The sequence below is a fragment of the Muntiacus reevesi genome, chromosome 2 (genome assembly GCF_963930625.1).
Source record: "Muntiacus reevesi chromosome 2, mMunRee1.1, whole genome shotgun sequence".
NCBI classification, from domain to species: Eukaryota; Metazoa; Chordata; class Mammalia; order Artiodactyla; family Cervidae; genus Muntiacus; species Muntiacus reevesi.
In genome coordinates this window covers 182829704-182839688 of record NC_089250.1, presented here as the reverse complement: position 1 = coordinate 182839688, position 9985 = coordinate 182829704, and the positions used below count along the sequence as shown (strand labels likewise).

Below are 9985 nucleotides of genomic sequence, written 5' to 3'. Positions count from 1 at the left end.
TGACAGACCAGCCACCGTTACCAGCAGCATCAAGGCCAGATGTGCTGGGGGGTGCTGGGCTGAAGGGCCAGGTTGGGCCTCACTGTCAGGAGGTGGGGCCCGGGTGCTGCTGACAGTGGCCCTTTGATGGGGCAGAAGGGCGGGTGCCAGGGGCTGGACTAGTCCAGAAAAATCCCCTGCCTTGGAGGCTTCCAGGAAAACTCTTTGCTCTACCCTCCCCCCGCCTCCACCCCCTCAGTGCTTGTGGTCAGAATTGTGCCTCGGAGCCTTTGGGGACCAGCTCAGCTCCTGACTTGAAGCCAGGCTCCAGGACACCCACCACCCCCTCCAGCCCAGCCTGCAGCCAGCACCTTTGGCTGGGCCAGCTCACATCTCGGGGGGCCTGACGGCTTATCCCAGCAGATGGCCACACCAGTTTGGGAGGGGGGCGGTTTGAGTGGTCTTTGAAGAACTTGATGGCCCCCAGAAGGCAGGATGGCCTCCCATGTCCTATCTCTAGCAGGGCTAAGTGGGGTTCAGCCGCAACAGTGACCTCCTAGACTTTTCTTTCTCAGCTCTCTGCTCCTCCTCAGAACCTCTCCCCCCACAGGGCCACCTTCCAGGATGGGCAGGGATCTGCACCCCTCGCTTTTGTTGTTTTATGTGGATGTGGGGTGTGCCTTGCAAACCTCTGAATGTCCACTCCTGGGCCAGTGTGCAGGCCCTCAGGTGTATTTCATTTGTCTCACGTGGGATTTTATCAAAGTTGGAAGCTACTGGCAACGCTGAAAAGTCCAATGCTTTCACATTAGAATGGAACTTCCCGGCTTGCCTTGAGCGGAAACTCTCAGCCGAGGCTAGGTGGCCGCTGCTCCCTGTGACCAAGGCCTGGACTCACAGGTTGCCCCCGTCCCAGTCATGCCCACTCACCCCACCCCAGGCTGCTGCACTCCCCCCGCTCCCTGCAGGGTTTGAGTCTGCGGTCGGTACCATGTGGCTCTGCCCTTGGGCCCCTTGTGCCCCCTAAGGCCCTCAGGGAAGTCCAGCCCGACGCTCCTAAAGGAACAGGACTAGCTGACAGGTTCGGGGCTTCTTGCCTCTGTGACCTGTTCTTGCTGGTAGTGAAATACCCCCTTCTTAAAGTGTCCAGCCCCCGCCCTGATCCCGAGACTAGGCTCACACTGGCCATGCTGCTGTCCACACAGAAATTGAAGGGAGGTTCCAGGAGATGCCACCCCCCACCCCAGTTTGTCCATCCTGTCCTCTTTCGGCTTCAAGGCACTACTCTGTCTTAGGACCTAGTTCTAAGGGAGCAAGGGAGTGGGGGTGGGGATCAGGGCTTGATTCGGGGAGACCCCACTGGGCAGCCTGGGTGATCAGAGCAGAACCCAGGGACTTGGACTGCTTTGGACCAGTGGCAGTGCCCGGATACCCAGGTGGTGGGTCTGAGTAGAGTGATGGTTTAGCGGAGAAAACTAGGGAAGGGTTCTTGAAGCTGCTTTTCCTGGCAGGTTCTCTGCGGTCCTGCCTGTGTTATTTGTAGCAGCGTTGGGAAAGTTGGTGGGATTATCAGGGGCTGACCCCTCCCAACTCAATGGACGTGAGTTTGAGCAAGTTCCGGGAGATGGTGAAGGATAGGGAAGCCTGGAGTGCTGCAGTCCATGGGGTCACAAAGACTGGGACACGACTTTGCAAGTGAACAACAGCAAGCCCTCCCCCACAGGACCCACTTGATGCCACCCTTGTTCTCCCATCTTTTGGGACCTGGGCTCAGAGGTCAGGGGCAGATCCAGGCTTTAGACTTCCCATGGCTTTGAGTCCAGAGCAGACCCTCAGACCCAGGTCAAAGCCATTCCCACTGGCAGGCCCAGATGCCAGCCCTCCCCTGGTGCCACAGCAGCAGGAGAGGTGCCTGCGCCAGCTCTCATGCCCTCTGGCCCCATGCCAGGCTGGGGCTTGGTTCTGCATTCCAGATCCAGACTTGGCTTGGCTGTCTTTACAAGGCCTGGGGTCAGGCCCGTGCCAGCTATTGGCCAACCCTCAGGGCTGGGTGCCGTGACCCCATTTCCTGGCCTGTGTGACAGCAGGGGCAGGATGCTCCTGCCTGACGGAGCTGCTCAGGTAGCTCCGCCCAAGGCGAGGAAGACTGGCCTGACCTGTCAGAGAAGCTAGCCCTGCCCTCCGAGACTTCCTGCCCTCGCGCCCCTAGCATCTGAGTCAGTGGGCTGGCCAGCCGGGCCTACGGGACTGGGGTATGGGGGTGGGGTGCCAAGTCAAGCCTCTTAAGGAGATCGGTTTAGAGCACCAGTGAGCCACCGATGCCCTGGTGGAACCGGCAGGCCACTCCCCCATTTCTCGCCATGGCAGCAGCAGGGTGGCAAGAGTCCCTGCCTAGCCCACTTGGTCTCAGACTCTTGTTTTCATTCCTCCTACCCGTCTCTACACTGTGACCTCTGCTCTGCACAAATCTAATCCTGCCTTTCTCGAGAGGTGTCATTTGCTTCTTTGTTGCTCACCTGATGGAGGGAGACTGAACGCCTCTGCCACCCCACCCTGGGCCTCAGACCCTCCCTCACTGCCCAGGCTCGGGCACAGGGGCTCAGAAATGCTGCCAAGGGGGGTGCCCAGCCTCTACAATGCCATCGAGGCCCAGGAGCTGGGTGACTGAGGCGATGGCCCTAGTGCAATCCGGGAGCGCCCAGCTGACTGTGCTGGGTGGGGATGGAGGGATGGAGGGGGTCCTCAGCTCCAGCGCCTCCCCTGCACCTTCCCTGGCCTGTTGTCTAGGCTGTTGGAGTGAGACCAGACAAAACCTACGTGGGGGGCTTGGGGGGGGTCTTCCTGGTGCTGCTGAGCATGGGAGGAGAGCAGGGCTGAGGTGCTGAAGGTGGGGGCAGCTCTCTTGCACCCAGGGCCTGGCACAGTCTTGGGGGGAAGCAGCTGGGCAGATGGAAATAGTGTCAGTCACGTCCGACTCCGTGGCCCCATGGACTGCAGCCCACCAGGCTTGTCTGCCCATGCGATTCTCCAGCCAAGAGTACTGGAGTGGGTTGCCATTTCCTTCCCCCCCAGGGGTCGAACTCAGGTCTCCTGCCTTGCAGATGGAGGACCCCAGGAAAGAAAGGCTGGGAGGCATGGGCCTGTTGGGAGCACAGGGAGAGAGGGTGGGTGGAGGGTCCCCAGACACCAGCGTGGATGCCACTGCACCCCTCCCGGCCACGGTTGAGTTTGGCCTGAGCCCCTGTCTAGGGTTGCAACACTCTCAGCCCTGCTGCTGCCCCTCGGTCATGGGGACTTGGCCGTATTCCCACGACCGGCCGTCTCTCTCCCCCAGGTCTCTGATGCCCCTGCTGGACCCAGACTCGGGGCTCCTGGTCCTGGCGGGAAAGGTGAGAAGAACCCACCCACGTCGGGCCAGACCTGGCCTCAACTGGCAAAGTAGGGAGTGTAGGATGCTCGCCGCCCCCATACAGAGGCAGGGAGCTGGGACACTGCTGCCCGGGCTGCGGGCACACAGTCAGGGTCACAGGCTAGAGTGTGAGCTCCCCGCCGGGGGCGGCACCCCAGCTTGGCTGGGCGCTTAGTAGGCGTCTGCCATGGTGGTGCTGTGACTCGGTCCTCGGGGAGGGATGGGGTGGCCAGAGTGGAGCCGGGCAGCCCAGACCGCCAGCACGGTCAGCACGTGCTTGGGTGGGCTTCGTTGCAGGGAGAGAACCAGCTCTACTGCTACGAGGTGGCCCCCCAGCAGCCAGCACTGAGCCCGGGTGAGCCCTGCCCCGCCCCACGCCCCACGCGTGCCATCGCGCCCTTCCTCCCCTGGCCCGCCCTGACCCTCCTTTGCCCGCTGTGTGCCCGCCAGTGACCCAGTGCCTCCTGGAGAGCGCGCTGCGGGGGGTGGCCCTTGTGCCCCGGCGGGCGCTAGCCGTCATGGGCTGCGAGGTGCTGCGCGTCCTGCAGCTGACCGACACGGCCATCGTTCCTATCAGCTACCACGTACCCCGCAAGGTGAGCGGTCCTGGGGGAGGGGCCGGGAGGGCCTGGGGTGGGGGACCCCGAGCTCACTGGCCCGCCCCTGTCTGCCGCCAGACCGCGGAGTTCCATGAAGACCTGTTCCCAGACACCGCAGGCTGTGTGCCCGCCTCCGACCCCCACGCCTGGTGGGCAGGGAGCGACCAGCAGGTAGGGCCAGGGCCTGGCTGACAGCCCCACTGGCCATGGTTGGCACTCAGCGGCCCGGTGTCCACAACCCCCGCCTCCCTGGGGCCCCACCTCTCCTGCCTCCACCGCGGACCTCTCCCCACAGGTGCAGAGGGTCAGCCTGCACCCAGCCCGCCGGGCCCACCCCAGCTTCACTTCCTGCCTGGCACCCCCTGCAGAGCCCACCCCTGCCGCGGCCCGGTCCGTGGGGACACCTGTGGGCGACTCGGACCCCAGCGTGAGTATCAGCAGGGGGCGGGGGTCTGGGCGGGCCGGAGCATGTGGCCTGCCCAGCGGGTGTCAGAAACTCGAAAAGCAGAAGTGAAGAACCCCAGTGTTTTCAAAATTGTGCAAAACGCCTAGGAAGTGAGACTTTCACACACACAAAAAAGAAATTATAGATTTCTAGCCTCTCTTCAACGATCCTGACCACTCCAGGCCTGCCTTCCCACAAAGTCAGAAGCCGGCAGCTGCCACCCGCTGCCCCGTGTACTAAAGCCCGGTTCACCCCCGTGTTGCCTCCTGCCCCGTCAGTGACTGCGTCTCCAACCCCGCATCCTGCAGTGGGGATTCCCACCTACCCCGGTGTCCCAGGGTGATGACCCTGGACCCTGGCGCGTCCCCCTGGCGGACCACTCACCCACCAGGGGCCGCTGGCTGATCGGGTGCTTCTCCCCCAGGAGGGCTTCTCCTCCCCGCCCAGCTCGCTGACCTCGCCCTCCACGCCCTCCAGCCTGGGGCCCTCACTCACCAGCACCAGCGGCATCGGCACCAGCCCCAGCCAGCGGTCCCTGCAGAGCCTGCTGGGTAAGCGTGACCCCCTAGCACAGGCGCCCTGGGCCACCCCCCACCCCAGCCACCCTCCTCTGCACCCCAGTTCTGACTCCCCTGCTGTACCAGTCACTTTCTTGTGGGGTGAAGGGAGTCTCGATGGCCTGTATGTTCTGAGATCTTGGCAGTTGAGTTGGTCAGACCGGCAGAGGCTGGGGTCCTTTGCCGAGGGGAGCAGGCAGTCCAGATTTAGGGCTTCCCAGGGTGGGCAAGCCAGGGACCCTCACCTCACGTGGTTCCATGTCCCTGCTGCTCGCCGCACCCAGGCCCCAGTTCCAAGTTCCGGCACGCTCAGGGCATTGTCCTGCACCGAGACAGCCACATCACCAACCTCAAGGGGCTCAACCTCACCACGCCTGGCGAGAGTGACGGCTTCTGCGCCAACCAGCTGCGTGTGGCCGTGCCCCTGCTCAGCAGCGGGGGGCAGGTGGCTGTGCTGGAGGTGAGGGCCAGCCCCGCCACGCTGTCCCCATGTCCCCCTGAAGGGTGCTGAAGGTGTCGAGTGCCCACGCCAGCTCACCTTCTTTAAGCTCAAACCATGTGCCAGGCACCCCGCCTAGTACCCCGTGCTGGGGGTGCCACTCTTATCCCCGTCTTACAGATGAGAGTGGTGAGGCACAGAGAAGCTAAGTGACCCGTGGGGTCACACACTGTGTAAGTGTGGAACTGGGAATCAAACCCAGGCCCCCTGAGCCCCAAGCCTGAGCTATTCCCACCGCCCCAGCCGCCCCCCCTCACTTCCCTCGGGCCTCACGGTTGGCACGGGGCTCAGAGCACAAGGTGACTGAGCAGAGAGCTTGGGCATCACCCGGGGGGGGTCATCGGCTGCAGAGGGTGAGGCCCAGGCGTGCCGCTTGCCCTGCAGCCACTGGGACCGGGCTCTCTTGCCTGTTACTGATGGGCCTCGGGGTGGGGGCACCTCCCACAGCTGCGGAAGCCCGGCCGTCTGCCCGACACTGCACTGCCCACTCTGCAGAATGGGGTGGCCGTGACTGATCTGGCCTGGGACCCCTTTGACCCCCACCGCCTTGCTGTGGGTAAGGAGGATGGGCTGGGCTTGAGGGAGGGTCCTGGGGCCCCAGATGGGGTCAAGGGAAGTCTGGGGACCTTGGGCCAGCAGTGACGAGCCTGCGCACCCCACAGCTGGGGAGGACGCCAGGATCCGGCTGTGGCGGGTGCCCCCTGAGGGCCTGCAGGAGGTGCTCACTACACCTGAGGCTGTACTCACAGGTGAGGGGGGCCCGGGTAGGGGCTGGGGGGTGGGCAGAGGCTCTTGGGGGGCTCAGTGTCACCCCACGCCTCAACCCCAGGCCACACGGAGAAGATCTATTCTCTGCGCTTCCACCCGCTGGCGGCCGACGTGCTGGCTTCTTCTTCCTATGATCTCACCGTTCGAATTTGGGACCTCAAGGTCGGAGCCGAGCGACTGAGGCTGCAGGGCCACCAGGATCAGGTAGGACAGTTCTGGGGGGCAGGTGCCCAGCCGTGGGGCGAGAGGCTGCTTCTCACATTCCCACCTGCCCCCAGATCTTTGGCCTGGCCTGGAGCCCCGATGGGCAGCAGCTGGCCACTGTCTGCAAAGACGGGTGCTTGCGGATCTATGAGCCCCGGGGTAGCTCTGAGCCCCTGCAGGTGAGCAGGATGGGCTGGGGGTGGCCCTCAGACCCGGTGGGGGTTCCGGCCGAGCCTCATATGCTGTATCCTAACAGGAAGGCCCAGGGCCCGAGGGGGCCCGTGGAGCTCGCGTTGTGTGGGTTTGTGACGGTCACTATCTCTTGGTGTCAGGCTTTGACAGGTGAGGACTCTGGGATCGCCACTCCCATCCCCAGACCTCAGCATCCACTGCGCCCCATCCCCAAGATATGCATACACCTGTCAGATGTGCAGAAGCTGTCCCCACCCTCACTTATTGGATGGATGGTTGGGTGGACAGATGGATGGTTGGATGGGTGGATGGATAGATGGATGGTGATGGATGGGTGGGTCAGTGAATGGATGGTGGGGTGGATGGATGGGTGAATGGATGGATGGATGAGAGGGAGAGAGATGGGGAGGAATCAACTGGGGGCCCAAAGGAATGAGATCTGTCCCAGGTGCGAGGAGCCCATTCCTGGTGGGGACCAGATGAAGCACACAAAACAGAACCAAGCCTCCTGGAGAGATCCAGGGGATGGGCATTTGGTGCTCTGGAGGGAGGATCGGGGGGCAGGGGGGCCTCCTAAGAGAGGTATCTCTGACCTGGGTCACAAAGGGACTGGTAACCACAGATCCAGAGGAGAGGGCAGTGGACTCTGGGTGGAACGGGCTGGAGCAAGGGCCTTAGAGCAGAATGCTGGGGAAAAAGCCCAGAGATGCTGGAGTCGTCGTGCCTGCCCCAGGCCCCTCCCGCTTTGAGGACCTGCTTCTGTCCCCCTGCAGCCGAAGCGAGCGCCAGCTCCTCCTGTATTCAGCCGAGGCCCTGGCTGGTGGCCCCTCCGCAGTGCTGGGGCTGGACGTGGCTCCCTCGACCCTGCTGCCCAGCTATGACCCGGACACCGGCCTGGTGCTGCTCACGGGCAAGGTGGGCTGGGGCGCACAGGGGGCTTTGGGCAGGTATGGGGGGGAGGCACCTGAAGCTAGCCGCTTCACTGCCGCCAACCCCCTAGGGCGATACCCGCGTGTTCCTGTACGAGCTGCTCCCCGAGTCCCCCTTCTTCCTGGAGTGCAACAGCTTCACATCGCCCGATCCCCACAAGGTAAGCCGGCCCGCGGACTCCGGGTCGGTCCCCAGGTAGGACCTCCGGCTCTCCGCCCTCTAGTGGCCATGTGGGCGAACTGCACAGGCACATAGGACCTGCGGGTCGCCCAGCCGCCTTGGGAACTGGTTGTTAAACTCACCCATCACTGAAAATTAAACTACGTAAGGTTAAGTTTTATGAACCCACAAGTAAGTTGCATTAAAGACCACGGCAATAGATACTTAATTTATCACTTTGCAATTACTTTATTTGACTTCACTGTTATTTGTGCTGTTGAGGCTACTTACATCTGTGGGCCCTTGTCTGCCAGAGATCCATCATGAGCTGTTACGGCACTTCTCTTCCCGTATCTGCATTCCCCCAGTCACATTGCTGGCGTGAAGCTGGCCAGGCGGGCAGTTTTTACACCATGGAACTAGGCAAATGCTACAAACCAGGGCATTTTTCCTCCCAAGAGCTAGTTTTTAAACATCACACCACCGTCCAGGGCTAGGCCTTGCTCCTGGAGGTCCTAAGTGAGGGGTACTGGGGGCCTGGGTGCCAGCGAACTCTGGACTCTAGCGTCAGCCGTGGCTCAGCTGGTAATCAGTCTGCCTGCAGTGTGGGAGACCTGGGTTCAATCCCTGGGTTGGGACGATCCCCTGGAGAACGGAAAGGCTGCCCACTCCAGTATCCTGACCTGGAGAATTCCATAAACTATACAGTCTACGGGGTCACAAATAGTCAAACACGACTGAGCAACTTTCACTTTCTCACACTCCCCTGCCACCCCAGGGATTCATCCTCCTGCCCAAGATAGAATGTGATGTGCGGGAGGTAGAGTTCGCCCGATGCCTGCGACTTCGCCAGACCTCCCTGGAGCCTGTTGCCTTCCGGCTGCCCCGAGTCAGGGTGAGTTGGGGATGAAGCATGCCAACGCCCAGCCCCCCCCACTCCCTGGCCCCTGTCAGGGGCTTTGGGGCCTGGCTGGTCTTATCACCAGGCTGCCCCACCCACTGCTCTGTGGGGCATCTGCACCCTTTTATGCTGCTGACATTCTGAGCCCCATAGAAACCTCAGATTGGGGTCCTGGGTCTCACCATGCCCCCCTCCCAGTGGAGGCCTGTGTGCCCTGGGCCTCTGCTCAGTGCCTCAGAGCAGCCCCTTCCTCCATCGCTGCAGAAAGAGTTCTTCCAGGATGACGTGTTTCCCGACACCGCTGTAAGCTGGGAGCCAGCGCTCAGCGCTGAGGCCTGGCTGGGAGGTGCTAACGGGCAGCCCCGGCTTCTCAGCCTGCAGCCCCCCGGCATGACCCCAGGTAGGATGAGGGCCTAGGCGATGGGGGAGAGGAGGGTGGAGGGGAGCAGGTGGGGGTTGGAGAAAGGGGCAGAAGGTCCAAGTCTTACCCTCCACCCCTGCTGGCACTCAGGAAGCTCTAGCGTTCCTGGGGACGGGTGGCTGTGCTTTGGAGTTGGTGTCTGAGCCCCTAGAGGGTAGGGCCCAGGGTCTGTGTTTCTATCAGAAGCCCCCCGCCCCAAATACGCATGAGCACATGCACATAGCCTGGTGCTGAGGGCAGGCCACGTGAACCAAGGGTTGAGTAGCTGTGAATGCCACCTCTGGACTCTGCTATGGAATCCCCTATGGGCTGGAACCCAGGGGTCGGACCAGGAAGCCTGGTCCCAAGGGGCCTCTCTCCTGCCTGATACTTGTCCCTGGTCCCGCCCCAGTGAGCCAGGCCCCCCGTGAAGCCCCTGCCCGGCGGGCCCCCGCCTCAGTCTACCTGGAGGAGAAGTCAGACCAGCAGAAGAAAGAAGAGGTAGGCGGGGAGAGGGCTGGTGGCAGCGGGGGAAGGGGTCCTGGCTGCACCTGGCGCAGCCTTTCAGCTCTCTAATCTGACCCCGACTGGGCCAGGAGTCAGTGTCACCCATCTGTCAGTTGGGCAGCTTGATGGGGAGGTCTTCCAAAATTCTAAAACTGACCGGCATGGGGGGACGGGACTCAGGAAGCCAGGGAAGGGCAGGGAGAGGCCCTACCCTGGCTTGGCCGGGCTCAACCTAACCAACCCAAGTGCACTTGGGACCTCCGTATGCAGAGACCGCCATTCATTTCCCACCTCTTGTTCCGTCCACCCTGTCCCCAGCTGCTGAGCGCCATGGTGGCGAAGCTGGGGAACCGGGAGGACCCGCTCCCACAGGACTCCTTTGAAGGTGTGGACGAGGACGAGTGGGTGAGTGGACTGGTTGGGGGGCCACCATCCT

General features: G+C 62.5%; 1 protein-coding gene across 3 annotated transcripts in view; it reads left to right on the top strand.

Moving 5' to 3' along the window:
* Window positions 1–9985, top strand: part of CORO7 (coronin 7) — a 51698-nt gene that overhangs the window by 40604 nt on the left and 1109 nt on the right. For 2 of the 3 annotated variants that reach the window (XM_065924243.1, XM_065924245.1), the window contains 18 exons: window positions 3314–3368; window positions 3686–3743; window positions 3839–3984; window positions 4066–4158; window positions 4283–4414; window positions 4857–4983; window positions 5274–5449; window positions 5936–6044; window positions 6151–6237; window positions 6318–6460; window positions 6535–6639; window positions 6717–6802; window positions 7426–7567; window positions 7653–7742; window positions 8520–8636; window positions 8907–9042; window positions 9455–9543; window positions 9868–9934. In XM_065924243.1, the coding sequence (XP_065780315.1) occupies window positions 3314–3368; window positions 3686–3743; window positions 3839–3984; window positions 4066–4158; window positions 4283–4414; window positions 4857–4983; window positions 5274–5449; window positions 5936–6044; window positions 6151–6237; window positions 6318–6460; window positions 6535–6639; window positions 6717–6802; window positions 7426–7567; window positions 7653–7742; window positions 8520–8636; window positions 8907–9042; window positions 9455–9543; window positions 9868–9934 (1958 nt within the window). Of the gene's footprint in view, window positions 1–3313; window positions 3369–3685; window positions 3744–3838; window positions 3985–4065; window positions 4159–4282; window positions 4415–4856; window positions 4984–5273; window positions 5450–5935; window positions 6045–6150; window positions 6238–6317; window positions 6461–6534; window positions 6640–6716; window positions 6803–7425; window positions 7568–7652; window positions 7743–8519; window positions 8637–8906; window positions 9043–9454; window positions 9544–9867; window positions 9955–9985 lie in introns of all 3 variants that reach the window. The other variant, XM_065924244.1, reaches the window with a different exon arrangement.